Source organism: Ovis canadensis, chromosome 11 (assembly GCF_042477335.2).
Source record: "Ovis canadensis isolate MfBH-ARS-UI-01 breed Bighorn chromosome 11, ARS-UI_OviCan_v2, whole genome shotgun sequence".
Lineage (NCBI taxonomy): Eukaryota > Metazoa > Chordata > Mammalia > Artiodactyla > Bovidae > Ovis > Ovis canadensis.
Window position 1 is genome coordinate 29,433,722 of NC_091255.1, and position 19,777 is coordinate 29,453,498.

Genomic DNA, 19,777 nt, shown 5'->3' on the forward strand with positions numbered 1-19,777 from the left:
CAGCAAAAGGCCAGCGCTCTGTTTGTTGGGAGAGGGCGAGGGTGTCCAGGCACAAGGGCCAGGGTAGTGGTGACACGATTAAGGCAGGTTCCCCAGGTTAGGGGAGGGTTCCCCATGGCCGGGAGTCCTGCTCAAAAGCAAGGGGTCTGGAGGGGAGTCCTTGGGCAGGGGTGTTGGAGTTGGCTCATTTTATCCCGGCGGTGCCAGAGCAGCAGTGACTTGTGGGTGGCAGGCTGCTTCCCTGGGGGAGACGAGTAATGCTCATGAGTCACACCACCCGAAATATATGCAAAGCTGCCTCCATCGCCTTTCCCTGCAGCCCAGATTGACAAGTTTGTTTGAGATTGCGATCCACAGGGTGTATTTATAATCGCACCTTTAAAAAAAATCTTGCAGGCATCCCCTCCCCCCATAGCCAGCCGCTCATCTGGCAGGGTTTCTGCGAGCACAGATACCTCGCGGGGTGGGGTGGGGTTGTGGGGAGCACCACCTGCCGCCCCGTGCCGCACCCTCACCGAGGAGTCAGTCCGTGGGGTTGGTGGCCCCATCCCTGGTGATGGGAGGAGTGGCCTGGCCGCTCTTACTGGGCGCCCAGCCCACGAGCTGTGGCCGCCCGTTCACCCCTGATCGACCCCCAGCTATGGAATTTCATTTATTAAATGTCGAGGCGGCTGCTGGCAGCCCCATTGCTTGGCTGTCTTTGTTTCTCTGCTGTGTGGGCGCGTCTCGAGCACGTGGCAGCTGGAGCGCGCAGGCTGGGGAAAAGCGACCTGGGTTTAGAGTCCAGGGCCACTTGGCGAAAAGAGAAACTCCGGCTGCCCAGAGGATGCCGCGCCCCCCCCCCCCCCGGCCCCCCAATCCAGGCTGAGCTCCCCGCCTCCTTGAGCTCCAAGCCTTTTCAGAAGAAGGATGAGTCACTCGGTTCCCCCGACCCCGCTAGCCCCATCTCCTGGTTGGCGCTGGGACTACCGGGGAGTGGCCGAAGCACGGATCCACTCTCCAAACTTTGTTCCCGAAGCCCCCAGCCCCGCCACAGACGAGCTTCTCTGGGCCTGGGGCTTAGGGATAAAAGGGTTTCCAAATTTCCCTTTGGAGACTTCGCCATCTCAGGAAGCAAGACAGTTAAAGAGGATCACAACAAGATTGTAAAAAACAATTTAATGAGGAAATGTACAGGCATTCTCCTGGCCACTCCTGGCCGTCCCTTCCCCGCTCCAGCCCCCTCCCCAACTCCGGCTGCAGCCACGGCACTCTGGTGACCCCTCGTGGTGGAGGTGGGCAGCGGTCCCCGGCGGCGGGAGATGCCAACTGGCTCCTCCCAGCCTGGAGAAAGGGGCGAGGCAGTCCACTCCTCCTTCATCGTTCCGCGCCGGGGCCTGGCACCGCAGGGTGTGGAGGAGGAACAAGAGAAGACCACACAAAGAAACCTGAGAGAGGCACGGAGAGTTTGCAAGCTTTCGCTAGCACCTCCCACACAAACGCTTCTTGGATTGTTCTAAGTGGGGCTGGTATGGAATCCCTGATTCCTGTCTTGTTCTAAGGTGGGCTCCAGAAGGCGCAGTGCCTGGTCCCGCCACCTGGCCCAGTGGGCTTGGTGAGGGGAGGGATGCATCATTTCCGGGTCAGTAGCCATCCTTAGCTAACCCCAAGAGGTAGTATTAGAGACACATTTTAGAGATGAGTGGTCTGAGAAAATTTAAGCAATTTGCCTAAGGTCAGGCAGTTAGTAAGGAGGAATAGGAATTCAGGTTCCCTCGGACACCCCAGTCCCTCCCCGCCTCCAGGGGCTGGGCCAAGCCCCAGGTCCTTCTAGCTCCTGCAGTAGGCTGCCCTGGAGGGCAATTCCACTTTTATCGAGGCATCTGCAAGCACCCTTCTGGAAAGATCTCTCTGCCCTGGAGTTATTCAGGAAGGAGATAGTCTTTGGAACCAGTGCTTCCTCTCCAGAGGGGACCACACGGGGTGGAGGTGGGGAGCTGCCACCTGCTGCAGTCTCTGCGCAGCCCCACTCGGGTCCTTGCAGACAGCAGTGTATGGGGGGAGGGGTGTGTTCTCCCATCCTTAATAGACACCGTCTTTCTAAAGTCAAATGCAGAAGATGGAGTTTAATTTTAAAAGAAGGCAGGAAGACTCCTACGTAGTATTTCAGATGCCAGATTTCTGGTTGCTCCAATGACCCTTGGCACTGCACACTAACGCCCCGCACCTTTGTCAAGACTCCTTCCACCAGTCACTCTTTTCTTGGAATCTGGATCCTGCTCACGTTCCACTGGGACTCAAACTCAAGCCTGAAGGCCACACCTTCCCGCGCCCCCTAATGCTTGAGGAAGGCCTGTAACCCCGTCCCTCCCCAGCAAAAGGCAAAATGCCAGGGGGTGGGGGTGCACCCCAGTCCATCAGACGTCAGGACACTGCCTCCGACCCGGCCAGGCCTGACTCCCCACTGTCTCAGTGGATCAGGGGGACAGTGCGGGACACTCTCCGGCCACTCACCACCCCCTAGTTCCACGAGGCGGACTACAAGCCCCATGATGCCGCGGGGCCCAGTGATAACAAGCGCTGCCCAGGGCATCCGCGTCCCCCTCCTCTCTCCCCCGCATCCCCGCATCCCTAGCCGATCGCTCGGGCTGAGGGCCGGGCTATGCAGCTACGGGGTGCCGGGGGCCGCGGGCGCGCGTCCCTGCGGCGGCGGCGTCCCTGGGGCCCGCGCCCCGAGCGCCCCCGCGCCCGCTGCGGGCGCCTGCTCCCTCCGCCGAGCGGCGTCTTTGTGCGCGGGGGTGTGGGAGGCAAGGCGCGAGTCCGCGCCGCGCCGCCGAGTGCCCGCGCCCTCCGCGGGCGGGTGGGGGCCTCTCCGCGTCGCCCGCCGCCGCCGCCTCGCGAGGACGCCCGCGGCCCGCGCCGCCCGCACCGCGCCACCCCCGCCCGCCGGCGCCGCTCGCACATGCCCGAGCCGCAGCCCTGCGAGCAGGCAGCGCCGGCCCCCCGCCCCGCGGCCCCGGGCCCCGGCTCTGGCGCCGTCCCTCCTTCCGGGCCGGGCGCCGCGGCCCCGGTATGAGGAGCGGGCGATGATCCCCGCCAACGCCTCCGCCAGGAAGGGGCCCGAGGGCAAGTACCCGCTACACTACCTCGTGTGGCACAACCGCCACCGCGAGCTGGAGAAAGAGGTCCGCGCCGGCCAGGTAAGAGCGCCGTCGGGGCGCCGCGAGGACCCCACGGCCCCGCAAGCCCGCCCGGCTTGGGGAGGGGGCGCGGCGCGGGCTGTCCCGCCCCCCTGGCGAGTTTGCAGCGCTTCTTTGTTCGCCGGCGCCGCATTTGTGCTGTTGACCTGGAGAGGATGGTGGGAGCGGCCCCCGCTCGCTCGGCTCCGGCCCGGCCGGGCGGTCCACACGTGCTCCGAACCCTCCCTGATTGGGGTAGGGGACGCCCTGCCCCTCCTCCGCCGGGGCAATGAGGGCTGCGGGGAGGGGCTGCCGGCTCCATCAGAGCTCCACGCGGTGGGAAAGTCCGCTCCACTCAGCCCGGCAGCAACACCTCCCGCGTGAGTGTGCGGAGGTGGCCTGCGTAGGCAGGGGGTCACAGGTCAAGGATCCGAGACGAGGCCGGGACACTCCCAGGCGTGCCTGCCCCACCCAGTGCCCTCTGCCCTCTCCACGAGCGCTTATCTGTTTGCTCACTCTGGGCTGAACCCCTGAACGCCGCCGACCCCAGTGCCTGCTCAGGAATGGGGAGTGAAGAGGGAGAGCCTCTGGGGTGAAGCCCCTGGAGGGCCTTGTCCAGGTGCTGAAAGGCGTTCTCCTGCCCTCTGATGCTGGGCCTGGCTTCTAGGTGCTGAGGAAGCCGGGGCCCTACTGGCCCCCAACAGGATTTGAGGTTTTGTACACACAGCGGCTCCCTGGTTCTCTAGTATTGAGAATGGGTGGGTCAGCCAGCCTTGGCTGGGCGGTGGCCTCCAAGAAGATATTATCAGGGATGGAGTCTCCTCACCATTCTTCAGGACAGAGGCAGGCAGGCACAGGTCACAGTTAATTCCCAACTCAGCCCTTGGGCCCAGGTCACAGGCAGGCTCTTCTCGCAGAAACGACTTGCCCTCCAGGGTGGGGAGGCAAAAGCCAGAGCTGGGCCCAGCTGGCCCTGGTGTATCTCCATTGAGGCCTGCAGACTTGGCCTGGATCTGCGATCCTGGGGCCATGGACTGGGAGTGGTTTCCTCAGGCGCTGCCCCTTGGGGAATATGCCTTTTGAGGGCCACTTCCTGAGTCACAGGAAGTTCAGTTTGAGGAGCTGTCTGCTTCCCAAGGGAAGAGTGAGGTGGAGAGCAGGACATCGCCAGGCAAGCGAGGTGAGGGTTGGCACCTGTCTTCACGTCGGCCTCCGGGCCCTCAGAACAGCAGGACACCCGGCTGTGCGCGGCAAGCGCAGGAAGTGATGAGGCGTCCTGAGCCTTCACCTCTGGTTGGGGTGTCCGCTTCCATTCTCCCTCCACTTCCACAAGGACGCTTCAGGTTGCTCCTTGGACTGGTAAAGGAAGCGAGGTCAGAGTGGTAGCTCCCGGGGACAAAGATGAACAAACCAGGCACAGCCCACGCCCTCCCAAAGACCCCGTTGTGCTGATGCAAGTGTGAACAGGGAAGCTGTGTGATGTGCAGGGTGCTAAATCAGTTCAGCCTCTTCTGGCTTGTCTCTGCTTTCCTCCCCTGAGGGCAAGAGAAGACACAACCCTGAGGGAGGGTACAGCTGGAGGGATTTGAGTATGACCTGAGAGGAACTTCCCAGTGGGATGGTTGATGATTGGCTGAAGAACTGTTAGGCAGAAGGCTAGTGGCTGAATGTCCAGAACACCTTGATCGTGCTCCCTTGCCCAAGAGGAGGGTGCTTTTTTCCTTGCAGAGACTGGAGTGAGGCAGAATGCCCTAGAAGAAAAGGCCATTTCACCCAGGCCTTTTTGATTGATAGTCAGCAGTCCTCTTGCTGGGGTGGGGTTGGAGAGGGGTGCCAGAGCCTGCTGCAGGTAGGGCTCCTTTGGACCACTGAGTGTGGTCCCTTCAGGCTACTGCAGGAACCAGGTGTACCCCAACCCCACCCACTCATCCCCTTACCCTGGTGAATTTGTGTCTTCCTGAAATGTACACTGCCTGCCCTGATCCCAGCCCTGAGGGGATACAGGGCACAGGTTGAGGAGAAACCCTTCTTCAGCCACAAAGGAGCCAGATCAGTCCTCTCCTTTGCACCAGGGTGCCAAGAAGGGAATGCCAGTCAGTCTGGGTGGGAGAGCCCCCAGGCAGAGTTTCGACTCCAGGACTGACCTGGACGGAATCCTTGCATCCAGATGTGCACTGCTTAGTTCTCCAGGCCTCAGACTCGCTAGGAGAGCTAAGGATGCCCCCTCCCCAGGCATTTCCTGCAGGTGAGGGGTCTGGGGTGCCACCTAACATCCTAATGAAACCCTGTCAACCCCAGGCATCTCATCTGGGGGTCCCTGATCTCTGGTCCTCTTGGCATCCACTGTCACAGAAAACAGCCAGGCTTTCCTCAAACACACAGCAGCTGGGTTTCCCTGGTCTTCATTTGGCATAGCAGTCTCCTCTTCACTCCAAGAAAGCCCCGCAGAGGCCCTCCCGTGGGCAGGCTTGGCAGTGCTGGCCAAGGAGGAGGGGGATGGCATGGCAGCCTTCTGAGCAAGTTCACAGGGGCTGGCGGCAGGGTGTGGTGGGGAGAGGGAGGTGCTAAGCAGAGGTTTTTTGAAGGGAGGTGTCCATGATCGCCCCTAGCCGATGCCCAGCAATACAACGGTTGTTGGGTGCCCTGCTTTCTGCCATGCACCTGCTCTGCCAGGTTGGGAGGGGGCAGGAGGTTGTAGGGTAACGGATGTGCCAGTTCTCCCTTAGCTGGCATGAGGCCTGAGGTCCAGACAACTGGGCATGGCCTTGGTTCTGGAGCTACAAGTCCCTGGGCTTCCCTGGAGGTAGGTGGTGGAGGTTAGACAGGAATAGCTCCCTGTGGGAGGGCCAAGGAGAGCAAGGTTCTCCTTGGGCAGCAACCACTCTGGAGGGGACTGGATGGTGGTCCTAGGGGAACATTTTCTTTCTTCTGGCGGCCGCCTCCACCATAGTCCTCCTTCCTGATTTCCCCAGGTCATCTCTCTGACCTGACACCCCGGTGAGATTGGGATTGTGGGGCCCCTGGATGCTCAGACAGAGGCTGTCCCACCCAAGGTACCTGTTGTGACCAGGAGCACCTGTGATTGCATCTCCTGGCAAAGTAGGCAGTCCCTGGTATAGGCTGTCACCACAGCTGATGAGCTGGGAAGCTCGGGAGAGGGAGCCACAAACCCTCGAAACCAAAAATCAATGTGTCTGGGATGAGGGGGAGGGGCTGCGTGGGGCAGAATGGAGGGGGACTCAGCAGGTGCCACCCCCACGGGCCCAGCTCCACTGTCCACGGGGAAGCACCCTGCCTCGCTTCCCCTTGAGAGAGCTCAGGCCCACCTGGTGGGAAAGCACAGAAGCGGTGGTGGCCACACCAGACTTGGGCTGTCCTCCCTGGGGAGGGGGTGGAGCAGGGAAAGGAGCCCATCTGCTCCTCCAGCACCTGCGTTTACTGTATAGCGCTCTTATAAGATTTCACCTAACAAAAAGACTTGCTAAACAACTTCGAAAAATACTCTGTGAGTGCACGTGGGTTCAAGGAGTGTCCATGTGCAAATGTGCCGGCATCTATGTGTGTTACACATGAGTAGAAGCCTGCAGGCTGGAGGGCAGCTGGACACATGCCCTTGTACACTCGGGTGCACATGTACTGTGCTTGTGGATGCAGGAGCACGTGTGTGTGTGTGTGCAGACGGGGGCCTGAATGGAAACAGGGAGACTATGCCCAGGGAGCCTCAGCTCCTAAGCTCGAAAGTCCCTGCTTGGGCCTCCAGCTGAGGCTGGCTGGGGTGCAGAGCTTCTATCCTCTAAGGGCTGGGGGTTGGGTTTCACGGGAAACCTTTTCATTCCAGCAATTAAACAGCAGCAGGCCTTTGACGAGGAAATTAATGAATTCTCCCACCTGGGCCCTCGGCAAGGTGCCGCTTCCACCGAGGGCCCAGCTTTGAATGGGTGCAGGGGATCTTCTTTGGAGCCTGGCTGACAGTACACAGGGCTCACCGTGGCTGTGGAACACACCGGGGCCCTGGAGACCCTGGGGAGTGCTGCCAGGAGAGCTCCGGAGGAGCAGGGGTAGGGCGGGCACCCCTTTCTGGCCTGTACCGGCCTCTGCAGCCTGGAGCCGAAGCACCTGAGGGAGGGGGAGGCGGGCGGCATCTGGAGCCCTGGGGCTGGCCCTGCTGGCTCCCTGGGGCCTTGTTAGCAGCAGCAGCAGCATCTGGGGCAGGGCTGGTGGGAGGATGATGGCTCAGCTGCGGCCCGTGGGAAGCCCTCCTCCTGACACCCCGGTGACCCAGCCCGCTCAGGGTCTGTGGATGCTGCCTCACTCCTATCCCAGGACTCAGGATTCCACCCAGGTTGGACCCTGAGGGGCCCAGCTCAACCTGTAAGAGGCAGAGAGTAAATAATGCTTTGCCCTCCTCTCTGGGGAGCTGGTGGACTCCAAGCTACAGCTCAGAGGGCACAGGGGCTGGGCACAGTTTGGGTTTGTTTTTTTTTAAATTTTGAGGCTCCTTGTATATTTAAAGACAAGGAAATGCCAACGGAAGGTTATACAAATTATATAAATCACTTAAAATGTTTTATTTTTGACAAAGGAGTTCCCTGCCTCCCTCACCTCTGCATCTCACCCCCAGAGGCAACCACTTTGAACTCTTTAGGCAGTTCATTTATTTGCCTCATGTTATAAACAACATACTTCTACAGCTATTTACTAGCTAATCAATTTTACTCTTTACTGCCTTGCCCTCCTTCCCCATGTCCCTTAAAAATAGTCATCTAGGCATTTGCTTAATAAATATTTATGAAGCACCCATTATGTGCCAGACACTGTCTAGAGTTGGGGATATAGCACTGAACAAAACAGACAGTTCCTTTATGGGGCTTACATACAGTCTAGGAGAGGGAGACAGTGAAGAAATAAGCAGGCAATTTAATGCTGAAAGAGAGCTGGAGCAGAAGGGACAACAGAGACAAATAGCAACTGTCACTTGAGCTGGCTTGTCAGGGACAGCCTTTCCAAGGAGGTGACATCTGAGCGGCAGCCTTAATAAAGTGAGGGAGGAAGCTTTGTGGCTACCAGGACCCAGAAGAAGATGGTTCCAGGGAAGGCCAACATGCCAGAGTGGAGCTTGGAGAGATGGGAGAGCATGTGAGTTCAGAGACATTCAGGATTCTATCCTCAACTGCATGGGAAGCCACGGAGAGGTTCTGAGCTAAAGGGCATCGGGACCTGAGGAATAATATTTTACAGGTACCTGTGATGGGCCCTAGAGAGAACAGACCTAAGGAACCAAGAGAGGAGTGGGAGGAATTAGGTGACAGACAGGGTGGCTACGACCAGGAGGGTAGCCTGAAGGTGGTAACAGCTAAAATGACTCTGGATCTATTTTGAAGGTAGAGCCTATAAGGTCAAATTTTACTGGTGGATTAGATATGGAAGGTGAGAGAAAAAGTCTTCCCTGGAAAGGGAGTGACCCGAGGTGCTGTTTACTGTGATGGGGGAACTGGGACGGGGGAAGCTGTCCAGGGACAGCTGGAGTGGCAAAAGCAAGGGAAAGCAGCACAGGTCAGAAAGTCCCGTTCTGTTTCATGGATTCAGTTTCCTTTCTGTATTTTTCTGAGGGTGTAAATGACTGTCCCTGCCTCCAGTTTTCTGTTTCCTGCATCGACAGTTGTTTCCTCTGTGTTTTTAGCACCTATCTGCGTGTTTTGGTATCTTTCTTTCATGTTGGGCAGCTTTCTGGACCGGCAGTGTCCGGTCATCCTTGGCTGCTAGAGCATAATTAAGGATGGAGACGTGGAGCTTATTAATACACGGGTGCTGCTCTAAGATGACTGGCCTGCTTATTGTTAGGATCCCCAAATGTCTGTACCCAGAGGTCTTTGGTGCCTCTGGTTTCTCCAAGAAAGATTCCTCCACTTTCCTGCTAGGGGCGGGATGGGACAGTGCAGCGTGCAGCCTGGCTGCCAGTGATGAGGACTTCAGGCAGAGTGGGGACTGGACTTACACTGTTCATCAGTTTTCAGTCTCATGACCTCATCCTCAGACCAAGTTCAGTATATATCAGGCTCAATTTATTTAACATTTATTTTTATTTATTTATTTGGCTGCATCGCGTCTTTAGTTGTGGCCCACTGGATCTTTGATCATTGATTAATAGATCCCTCACCGGGGATCAAACCCAGGCCTCCTGTACTGGGAGTGCAGAGTCTTAGCCACTGGACCACCAGGGAAGTCTCTCAGGCACAATTTCTACAGAGGATAAACCCCCTGGCATCCCATGGAGAGAAGCCGGGGCGGGGGGCATCTCCCAGCTTTACAAAATTGGGGAGGGAACCAGGCCCCCCAGTATTCAGTTCTGAGCCTTTCTCTCACCTCTGCTGTTCCCACTGCCTGCATGTTCTTCACCTTTCAAGGGTGCTAAGTGGGGGTCTCTAGCTTGACTGGGGTTTCCCTCTGTGAATGGCTGGGTTCTAGTACCCTTTCTTCCCCTAAGTCAGTTGTAATGCTCCGGCCACTTTCTTGTGGGTTTTAAATATTTTATTGGCATTATTTAAAAAAACACATTTATTTGGCTGTGTGATGTCTTAGTTGTGGCAGGTGGGATTTTTGCTGTATCGCGCAGGATCTTTCATTGCAGGGTAGCTGCCTCGAGGGCTGTGGGATCTTAGTTCCCCAATCAGGGATCGGACCTGAGACCCCTGCACTGTCAGGCAGATTCTTAACTACTGAACAACCAGGGAAGTCCCACATTTACCTTCTGAGGCAATCTTCATTCCTTTGTGTAGATCGAAGTTTCTATCTGGTATCATTTTCCTTCTACTTGAATAACTTCATTTAACATTTCTTACATTTCTTACATGCCTTCTGGTGACAAATTCTCTTAGTTCTTATTTGTCCACAAAAATCTTTATTTCCCCTTATTTTTGAAGTATATTTTTCACAAGATATTGAATTTGAGGTTGACAATTCCCATCCCCTCCCCACCCCCAGCACTTTAAAGACTTCATGCTATTGTCTTCTAGCTTGCATGGTTTCTGATTTTTAAAAAATGTAGAATTTCCTGTATTCGTCCTTCCATACATAGTGTGTCTCATTTCTCAAAACGCTTTTAAGATTTTCTTTTTATCACTAGTTTCCAGCATTTGATTATGATGGGCCTTGGTGTAGGCTTTTGGGTATTTATCTTCCTTGGGATTCATTGAGTTCCTTGGTTCTGTGGATTTGTCACTTTATTAGTTTCTGCAACAAATTACCAGACAGGGTGGGTTAAAATAATAAATTTATTCTCTCATCATTTTGGAGGTTGGAAGTCTAAACTCAAGCAAGATACACGCACTGCTCCCTCCAAAGGCTCTAGGGGAGAACCCTTCCTTGCGTCTTCCAGCTGCCTGTGGCTCTCGGCGGTCCTCGGCTTGTGGTTGCGCCACTTTAGTCTCTGCCTCCTCTCACATGGAACGTCTCTCTGCATCTTACAGAGACACATAAAACTGGATTTAGGGCCTTCCTGGATAATTCAGGCTGATCTCATTTCGAGATCCTTAACTGTATCTGCAAAGACCCTTTTTCAAAATAAGGTCACATTCATAGGTTCTAGCAGTTAGTATGTAGATATATTTTTGGGGTGTTTTTTTTGGTGGGGGGGATGGCACCAGTATTCAACTCACTACAGTAGGTTGTTTTGTTGTTTTTTTAAATGGAATTTGGAAATTTTTTGGCTATTTCTTTAAATTTGTCTTATTCCTCCACTTCCTTTCTGATCCTGTGGGATTCCAATTATACATATGTTAGAATGCCTTATAATGTCTGACAAATTGCTGGGGCTGTTTGAATGTTTTTTCAGTGCCTCTTTTCTCCTCTGTTCTTCAGCTTGTATAGTTCTGTGGCTGTATCTTTAAATTCACTTATTTTCATTCTGAAGTGTCTAATCTGCTATTAACTCTACCCAGTGAAAATTTCATTTCAGAACATTTTATCTCCTAATTTTTCCTTTGTGAATGTTGTTTTTCTTAAAGTTTTGAGCACACTGAGCCATTCATCTTTATTATGTCAGAATGTTTCTATTAAATGATTTTTCTCCTGATTATGGGTCATATTTTCCTACTTCTGTGCATATCTAGTAATTTTTAACTGGACGTTGGACATTGTAAATGCTGTGATGTTAAGCATCGGGATTTTGCTGTCTTCATTTAAAGGAGTGTTAGGCTTTGTTCTGGCAGCCTAATTTAAGTTACTGGCAAAGCAATTTGATCCTTTTGAGTTTATTTTTTATCTTTATTAAAATTAGGCCTGGGTGGGTCTTTAAGGACAGGCTGGGGTTGCAAAGAGTTGGACACAGCCTGGTATCTGAACAACTTCTAAGGTATAATCCTTCTTTTGAATACCTCTCTATTGAATACCCTGGGTAATCAACAAGAGTTCTCTACTCTAGCAGGCTGGAGCTTGAATGCTTCCCTGCTATGGCTCAACTCTGAGAATTTTTTCCCTTGAGTCTGTTGTTTCTTTTCTGCCTGGTTTTGTTGTTTCAGTCTAAAAATGTGAAGTTTAATATTTAGCAAAGACTCAAAAGAACCACATGCAGATTTCTGGAGCTCTTTAAAAAACAAAACAAAACAAAACATAGCTTACTTTTTCCTGGAACTCTGCCCTGCAAGTTTTAACTACCTCAGCCTCCCTGCTGCTATCTCTCAGCTCCTCAGTGGACTACCATGCTCTGCTGGGGATTCTCCTCTCTGAATGGCTGTTTGGAATATTCCTCCAAGTAGAGACTTAGGCAATCATAGGTCCCACCTTGTTTCTTACTTGGGGGATCACAGTCCTGGACTAATTGTTGCCTAATGTCTGAAAACAATTATTTTAAGCAATAGTTTTCTCTGTTCTGGGTGGGATGGTAATTTCAGTTATTTATTCATGTCGGCATAGAAGCCTTTCCCTGGCGTTTTAATCAAGTTTTGGGGCAGAGAAGAGTAGTTACATGCATGTGGTCAGTTCACATATTTAAACAGAAGTCCTAGTCTCCTGAAGTGTATCTAAATGTTTATATTTAATAAACATACGGTTTTATCACCCAACAAAAATCTCATGCAATATAACTGCTATTCACAAAACAACAGGATTTATTTTAAAAAATGTTAGTGTCCCATAGGCACAGGACATGGATTTGAAGGTGTACCATGAACATAGTCTTTTATTCCTGGTAATGTATCATTGCAGCTGTGCTAAAACCTCACAGTGATACTGTCAATGATCTAAACTGGTGGCCCTTCCTGAAGGTGTGGTCTTGGACACCTAGGACAGGCCTCAGGTGCCCTCCCTGGCCAGTAGCCTCTCTAGATCACCCTTCAGCCCCAAGCTTACTCATCACAGGCAAACCACTGGACCTTGGAAGAGTGAGCCCAGTCAGGGCACCTAGGTGAACTGGAAAGGAAGCTCCTCCCCTTCTCAGAGTTACTTCCTGCCCTGTCCTGCAATCCCCTTTCCACTTGACCCCAGCTCATTGTGCCTGTCTCTCCCATTGCTTTCTAAGACAGGCAAGGCAGGACAACTAGGTGATTGCTGCCTGCCTAGAGACAGATAGCTCATCGCTGTATCTTCCGGAGGCCTTTCCACACTGCCTTGATTCCATCATTAATGGAATCCTGAGGCAGGCTTAGATGGGCTGCCTCACGACGTGACCAGGGCAACCGCTTCACCTCCTCCAGGTGGACATTGAGCAGCTGGATCCCCGGGGGCGGACTCCCCTGCACTTGGCCACCACCCTGGGGCACCTCGAGTGTGCCCGCGTGCTCCTGGCGCACGGCGCAGATGTGGGCAGGGAGAATCGCAGCGGCTGGACAGGTGGGCACCCCTGCTCGCTTCCACCCCACAGCCTGGGTCTCCCGGCACCATATCGTCACCTCTGGTTGGCTGCAGGGAGCCCTAGGCAGGGTCCTGCCCTGTGACGTTGCCCACCCCCCCACCTCCACCCCCAGTGCTTCAGGAAGCTGTGAGTACCCGGGACCTGGAGCTGGTGCAGCTGGTGCTGCGGTACCGGGACTACCAGCGGGTGGTGAAGCGGCTGGCGGGCATCCCCGTGCTCCTGGAGAAGCTGCGCAAGGTGAGGGCCAGCTTCTTCGCCTCCCCACCGTGGCCCTCGATCCCTGTCTCCAGTGCAGGCGTAGCCACTCTCCTTTTCATCCTCCAGGCCCAGGACTTCTACGTGGAGATGAAATGGGAGTTCACTAGCTGGGGTAAGAGGGACTGCCAGGGGCCTCTCGGGTCGTCTCCTGCCCCAGGGCTCCTGCACTTGCTGCTCCCCTGCCTGGAGCCTTCTTCCCACTGCGCACCCCTGGCTCCCTCCCACCTTTTAGTTCTCAGCTCAACACTAACTCTTCCTGAGGCCTTTCCATGCTGCCTCCATTCCGTTATTAATTCCTTCACTTTGTAATGACTGGCTCATTTGTCTGTTACCTGTCATCCCTTGCTAGAAGGTAAGCTCTAAGATGGCAGGGGTCCTGTCTTGTTCAATGTTGTATCCCCAGTGCCTGGCACAGAGGAGGTGTTTAATAAATATTTGTTAGAAGACTGGATGCAAGATTGAATGAATTAAATGGTGAATACTAGGGACTTAGTGGTGGCTGACTCATGCCTGTCTCCGACTTTAGGTTGCTCATATCTGAATGACTGTGGTCTGCATTTGTTGGGGGTTGCTGGTTGGGGGAGAGGTTGCTTTCCCACCAGTTCCCTTACCCATTCCCAGACACACCCCTGACCCCCATGTTCTGGGGTTTGGTGCGCCAGGCAAACTGAAGCCACCTCTGACCTTCTCATCCACTCAGTGCCCTTGGTGTCCAAGATCTGCCCCAGTGACACCTACAAAGTGTGGAAGAGTGGACAGAACCTTCGGGTAGACACCACACTCCTGGGCTTTGACCACATGACGTGGCAGCGAGGGAACCGCAGCTTCATCTTCAGGGGCCAAGGTCAGGCAGGTGGGAGGCAGGGCCGGGTGGGGAGGCTGGGGACACCCCCACGTGAGCCCTGACTCCCTGAGCTCTTCTGGGGCTGGCAGACGCGAGTGCCGTGGTTATGGAGATTGACCACGACCGCCGCGTGGTGTACACGGAGACCCTGGCTCTGGCCGGGCAGGACCGTGAGCTGCTTCTGGCTGCTGCGCAGCCCACGGAGGAGCAGGTGCTGAGCCGGCTCACTGCACCTGTCGTCACTACGCAACTGGACACCAGGAACATCTCCTTTGAGAGGTAAGTGGGCGTGCCTTGGGAAGCCTGGAGCCAGCCTGGTGGATGCCCCCTGACCTAGACCACTCTGCTTCCCCAGGAACAAGACAGGCATCCTGGGCTGGCGCAGTGAGAAGACCGAGATAGTGAATGGGTATGAAGCCAAGGTGAGGTCACAGTTCCGAGGTGCCAGATCCACCACACTCTTGCCTACAGTGAGCGGGACAGGGGCTTCCTGACCAGTTTCTAAGCCTTGGAGGTACAGAGACAATACAGTCTGGAGGGAAGAGCCTGAGACTAACAGGCAACTGATGAGAAGAGCTGGCCTTTACTGGTCCACCTAATACTACATTCAGGCTTCCCTGGCGGCTCAGGGTAAAGAATCTGCCTGCCAATACAGGGGATGCAGGTTTGATCCCTGGGTTGGGAAGATCCCCTGGAGAAGGAAATGGCAACCCACTCTAGTATTCTTGATCGGGAAATCCCATGGAGAAGCCTGGTGGGCTACAGTCCATGGAGTTGCAAGAGTCAGACATGATGTAGCAAGTAAAACGAAAACATTACATTCACGTGCAGTGCTCTATTTTGACATTTTAAATGTCTGTGCGTGTATGTATGTGTGTCAGTTGTACACATGTACACATGTCTATGTACATATGTGCGTATATCTCACACACACTCATTTAATCCTCACAACAACCCTTTAAGGTAGGTGCTTTTATTATTCCCACTTTACAGATGGTTTACAAAAGGTTGATTTTAATCAACCTTTCTATGGTTTCCCATTTAATCTTCACAACAACTCTATGAAGTAGAGTACTGGCCCATTTTATGAAGACAAAGCAGAAGCTTAAAATGATTAAGTAACCGGCACAGGGTCGGCCAGATCTGCTGGCTGACTCCAAAGCCAGGCCTTCACGCCTGAGCAGACTGTTGAGGGAGGTCTCCCACAGTCACTAATGGGACCCTCACATCACCCACGTGGGGTCACATGGTGAAGAGGCTAACCAGTGCAGGGCTCTGTGTTGTTGCTGTTTCCTCCTGGAGGCCTTCCCTGGTTCACAGGCTAGGTTATGGTCTCTGCTTTTTATTCCCACAGTCCTGTGCTTCTCCATCTAGAGGACATGTCACACTGGGTTATTACCATCCACTGTCTTCTTGTCTTTTCAAAAAGACTTTGAGCCTCAAGAGGACAGGGATCATGTCTGGCCATGCTTGTTCATCACTGTATCCCTGATGCCTGCCTCAGTGCCTGGCCTAGAAATGGTCCTCACAAAATGTCTGTTGAATGAATAGGAAAATGAATGAATAACTTCATATAATTACTTGCCCAAAGGCCTGGACTGGAACAAACGGTACCTCCCTCCCCTGATCATTCCTTAAAGGAAATGTTTGTGATGCCCTTGGGGGCAGGGGCAGGGACAGAAGTACCAAAGCTGTCAGCGAGTCCTTCCCTCGTCTGTCCCCAGGTATATGGGGCATCCAACGTGGAGCTCATCACGCGGACACGGACAGAACATCTTTCAGAACAGCACAAGGGCAAGGTCAAAGGTAATCAGGCAGAGGTGGGTGGGGGATGGGGAAAAGGGGTGTGGGGAGGAACCAGCTCCCACATGAGCCCCTCTAATCAGTATTTCCTCTGACACACTAGCAAGAGTCCGGATAGCTTACTCAGGCAAGTAGGCTTCAATTAAAATGCCAAATCCTAGTGATTGGTAGTGGCTGCCTAGAGTGCTGATAAGATTCTAAGGCATCATTTGGGCTCAATGGGAAGGGATGCTGTAATTGATTACTAATATCTGCACTGGATTTGTGGGTGGGGGGATGTCACGTATACTATCAGCCATTCCAGTCTAATAGGACACACCGGAGGCAGGAAGACATGGGCCCTGCTGCTAATTCTCTGTGCCCACTGATACTACACCTGACTCTCTAGGCACCAGTTAGTCTGTTTAAAGTGGGAAAATGGAATTCCCACCTCACAAGAGAACAAAATGAAGTTACTACGGAAGCCCCTGAAGGAAAACACACACATGCATACCCCCAAACTGCTCCCAGGTATTTTTTGTCCAGTGTCACAGCCTGGAGAGTGACATTTGGGGAAGTCTCTCCTGAGCCCCAGGCCTACTTTTATTCCAGCTGCCCCTGCCCCCTTGGAGTCCTCAGGCACCTTCAGGTGAAGGTGCCTGCCTGAGTGTGTGGTGTGGGTGAGCCACCCTCCCTCCCCACCAGGGACCAGCCTCCTCCCTGGGTCTTGGGTGCTGTCCCTTCTGAGGGGCTGCAGTGTCCTCTGAGATGTCGTGTTTCTCGTAGGTTGTAAGACACCTCTGCAGTCCTTCCTGGGAATTGCTGAGCAGCATGGGGGCCCCCAAAACGGGGTGAGTGTGTGCCAGGGGTACCCCTGTGTAGAAGGGCGTGGATGGGGATCGGGAGGAGGCATCCTGTGTGGACTTGCTTTCTTTCCACAATGCCCAAGGCCCTGTCGGCTCCACAGTGGTGGGGAGTTGGGGGGAAAGGAGACAGATTTGGGACTTGTAATACCAGGTGGCTGGCCTGGCCTCGGGAACTGAGAAGGGCTCATGAGCTCCTCCCTGTGTGGTTTTACAGACCCTGATCACTCAGACCCTGAGCCAAGCCAACCCCACTGCCATCACTGCAGAAGAGTACTTCAACCCCAACTTTGAGCTTGGAAACCGTGACATGGGTCGCCCCATGGAACTGACCACCAAAACACAGAAGTGAGGGCCCCTGCTGGGGCTGGGCAGGGCTGGGGGAGGGGTCGTGGCTTCTACAATGGCCCTCACCCTTTGGTATCTGCGGGGTGGGGGGCAGGTTCAAGGCCAAGCTGTGGCTGTGTGAGGAGCATCCCCTGTCCCTGTGTGAGCAGGTGGCCCCCATCATTGACCTCATGGCCGTCAGCAACGCACTTTTCGCCAAGCTCCGGGATTTCATTACCCTGCGCCTGCCTCCGGGATTCCCCGTCAAGATTGGTGAGGCCTCTACTCTCGTTCCTCTTGAGCTGCTCTGGGGAGAGTGGGGCTTCTCAGGAGGTTAAGAGGGGGTACCCGCGGTGGGAGGGAGTGGGTGGGGGTGGTGCCTGATGGGTTTGCTCATCCTCAGAAATTCCGATTTTCCACATCCTCAACGCCCGCATCACCTTCGGGAACCTCAATGGCTGTGACGAGCCGGTGCCGTTGGTGAGAGGCAGTCCCAGCAGCGAGACCCCTTCCCCAGGCAGCGACTCCTCCAGCGTCAGCAGCTCCAGTTCCACCAGTGAGACCCCAAGCCCGCCCTCACTACCCCCACTCCCCTGGCCCCCACCGAGCGCTTTCCTGGGGAGCGGGCAGGAGGGGGCGGTCTGGTCCACTCTGACCCCCTCCCCGCCTCCCCGGCCTGGCGCCCCCAGCCTCGTGCCGCGGCTGCGAGATCTCCCCCGCGTTGTTCGAGGCCCCGCGCGGCTACAGCGTGCTGGGCGGCCAGCGAGAGGCCACCACCCGCGAAGACGACGACGACCTGCTACAGTTCGCCATCCAGCAGAGCCTGCTTGAGGCGGGCAGTGAGTACGACCAGGTGCGTCCCCGGAGGCCGCGCGGAGGGCTCCCCACCGGGACCACGGCGCCGCCACCACAGCTAACGGGCTCAAACCGCGCCCCGCAGGTCACCATCTGGGAGGCGCTCACCAACAGCAAACCGGGCACTCACCCCATGTCCTACGAAGGCCGCCGGCAGGACAGGTCGGTGCCCGCCCGTCCCGAGAGGGTTTTGAAGCGTCTATGCCCCCACCCCCGCCTCCACACACAGAGAACACGACCGGGACCCTGTCCACGGCGCGTCCGGCCACTGCCAGCTGGGCAGCCCCCCATGGCCCAGAGAAACCACGGTCCCCTCGTTGGGGACCCTGCTGGTGTCAAGGTGGCGTCCTTTCCCAACCCAAAGGCGGCCTGAGAGCTTTCACAGATCCTCTGGTGGGTGGCGAGGCCCGCGGTGTCTGAGGGCCTCCACGCTGCCTCCTGCCGCGCTTCTGGGCAGAGGGGCCCTAGACGTCTCTTTACCTGTCCCGCAGGAGCGCTCCGCCCACGCCGCAGCGCCAGCCCGTACCTCGCGCAGCCCTGGCGTCGGTCCCCAGCCCTCGGCCCAGCCCGCGCCCAGGCCCGGGCAGCCACGTGTTCCGGAGCTACGACGAGCAGCTGCGGCTGGCCATGGAGCTGTCTGCGCAGGAGCAGGAGGAGCGGCGGCGGCGCGCGCGCCAGGAGGAGGAGGAGCTGGAGCGCATCCTGCGGCTCTCCCTGACCGAGCAGTAGCGCCCTCTGCCGGGCGCCCAGGCCACGCCCCGCGGAACCCGCCCCGGAGCGAGGACCGCCCCGCGCGCGCGCTCGCCTAGACGCGTCTGGAGACCGGAGGGGTCGCCTCGCGGGCGCAGCGGCGCACCCGTCAACCGACGGGGAGGGCTTCGGCCCGGCCGCGGAGTACCTTTCCGGGCCAGGGCCCTGGAGGCAGCTGGTACGGCCCGGTTCCCTTGCTTTGCTGTATCCTGACCCCCCTCCCACCCTTCTCCCCTGGGCTCGGACCAGTCCACGGGTGGAACCAGGCGGTCCTGAGGGGGAGACGGTCCTGAGAGAAGCAGGGTCCCCGTCCTCTGCTCCTTCTGGGCGGTCCTCCTTTCTGCTCACTGACCCCACTCCAGGACACTGCCCGTGAAGCCTTTGCATCCCCACGGGGGATGCAGCTGAGCTCCCCACGTGCTGTGTTGCCGCTTTGTCCCAGACACAAACCAGCACGTCCAGGGCCCAGCCCCTCCCCCACCCCCGCATTTCAGCGTCAAGTGCACTTAGCGGGGTGCCAGGCTCCCCCAGCCCCCACACCCCTCCCGGGTCTCAGGGTGGTCCCAGCTTCTCTTGGGGGCGGCCAGAGGTTGGAGTCCCCATCCCCAAGGCATGTTTTTGTGATCAGAGAGGAGGCTAGGTGTGGGCAAGGCCTGGCTCCCTCATGGTGTCTTGGCGAATGAGGGGCATAGTGGGTGCGGCGCAAACAAGGCAGGGGTCGCCCAGGGCCGTGGCACCACTACCCACCCCTTCCCACCAGCTGCTGCTAGCCCTCTGTGGTTGTGCATCCCACTTGCCCCACCCAGGGGCTGACTCTAAAACCCTTCATCCAATGGTGCTAACCCCCGGCTCCCCTCTGCCCCACCCCACCCACCCAGAGAAGCACAGACCCCGCCGGGGGCAGGGGCCCACCGCACACCCTTGTCTGGGTTCTCTCGGACTGGCCTTCCTGGCTCAGCCAGTGAGGCTCAGAAGGGACACAAAAGGGATGGAAGAAAAAGAACAAAGAGAAGCTGTTCCTCTCACCCCCTTCCCTGATGCCAGGGGCACCAGACTGATTCTGAGGCACAAATAAAAGAGGCTTCAAACCCGA

At 55.9% G+C, this 19,777-nt stretch overlaps 1 protein-coding gene across 1 annotated transcript; it reads left to right on the forward strand.

The window, feature by feature from the left end:
- Positions 1-2,591: 2,591 nt before the first annotated feature.
- On the forward strand, positions 2,592-19,777 carry ANKRD13B (ankyrin repeat domain 13B). Its single transcript, XM_069602999.1, has 15 exons — positions 2,592-3,179; positions 12,848-12,983; positions 13,118-13,242; positions 13,330-13,375; positions 13,964-14,107; positions 14,197-14,386; positions 14,463-14,529; positions 15,832-15,913; positions 16,676-16,740; positions 16,970-17,100; positions 17,195-17,352; positions 17,483-17,635; positions 17,769-17,932; positions 18,020-18,096; positions 18,426-19,777. Exons 1-15 carry the CDS (start codon positions 3,066-3,068, stop codon positions 18,661-18,663), a joined length of 1,890 nt encoding a protein of 629 aa, XP_069459100.1. The 5' UTR covers positions 2,592-3,065; the 3' UTR covers positions 18,664-19,777.

Coding starts and splice junctions, on each gene's coding strand:
- ANKRD13B (XM_069602999.1), top strand. CDS start 3,066: ATGATCCCCGCCAACGCCTCCGCCAGGAAGGGGCCCGAGGGCAAGTAC. Junction 13,243..13,329: donor TCCTGGAGAAGCTGCGCAAG/GTGAGGGCCAGC, acceptor TTCATCCTCCAG/GCCCAGGACTTCTACGTGGA. Junction 13,376..13,963: donor ATGGGAGTTCACTAGCTGGG/GTAAGAGGGACT, acceptor TCATCCACTCAG/TGCCCTTGGTGTCCAAGATC.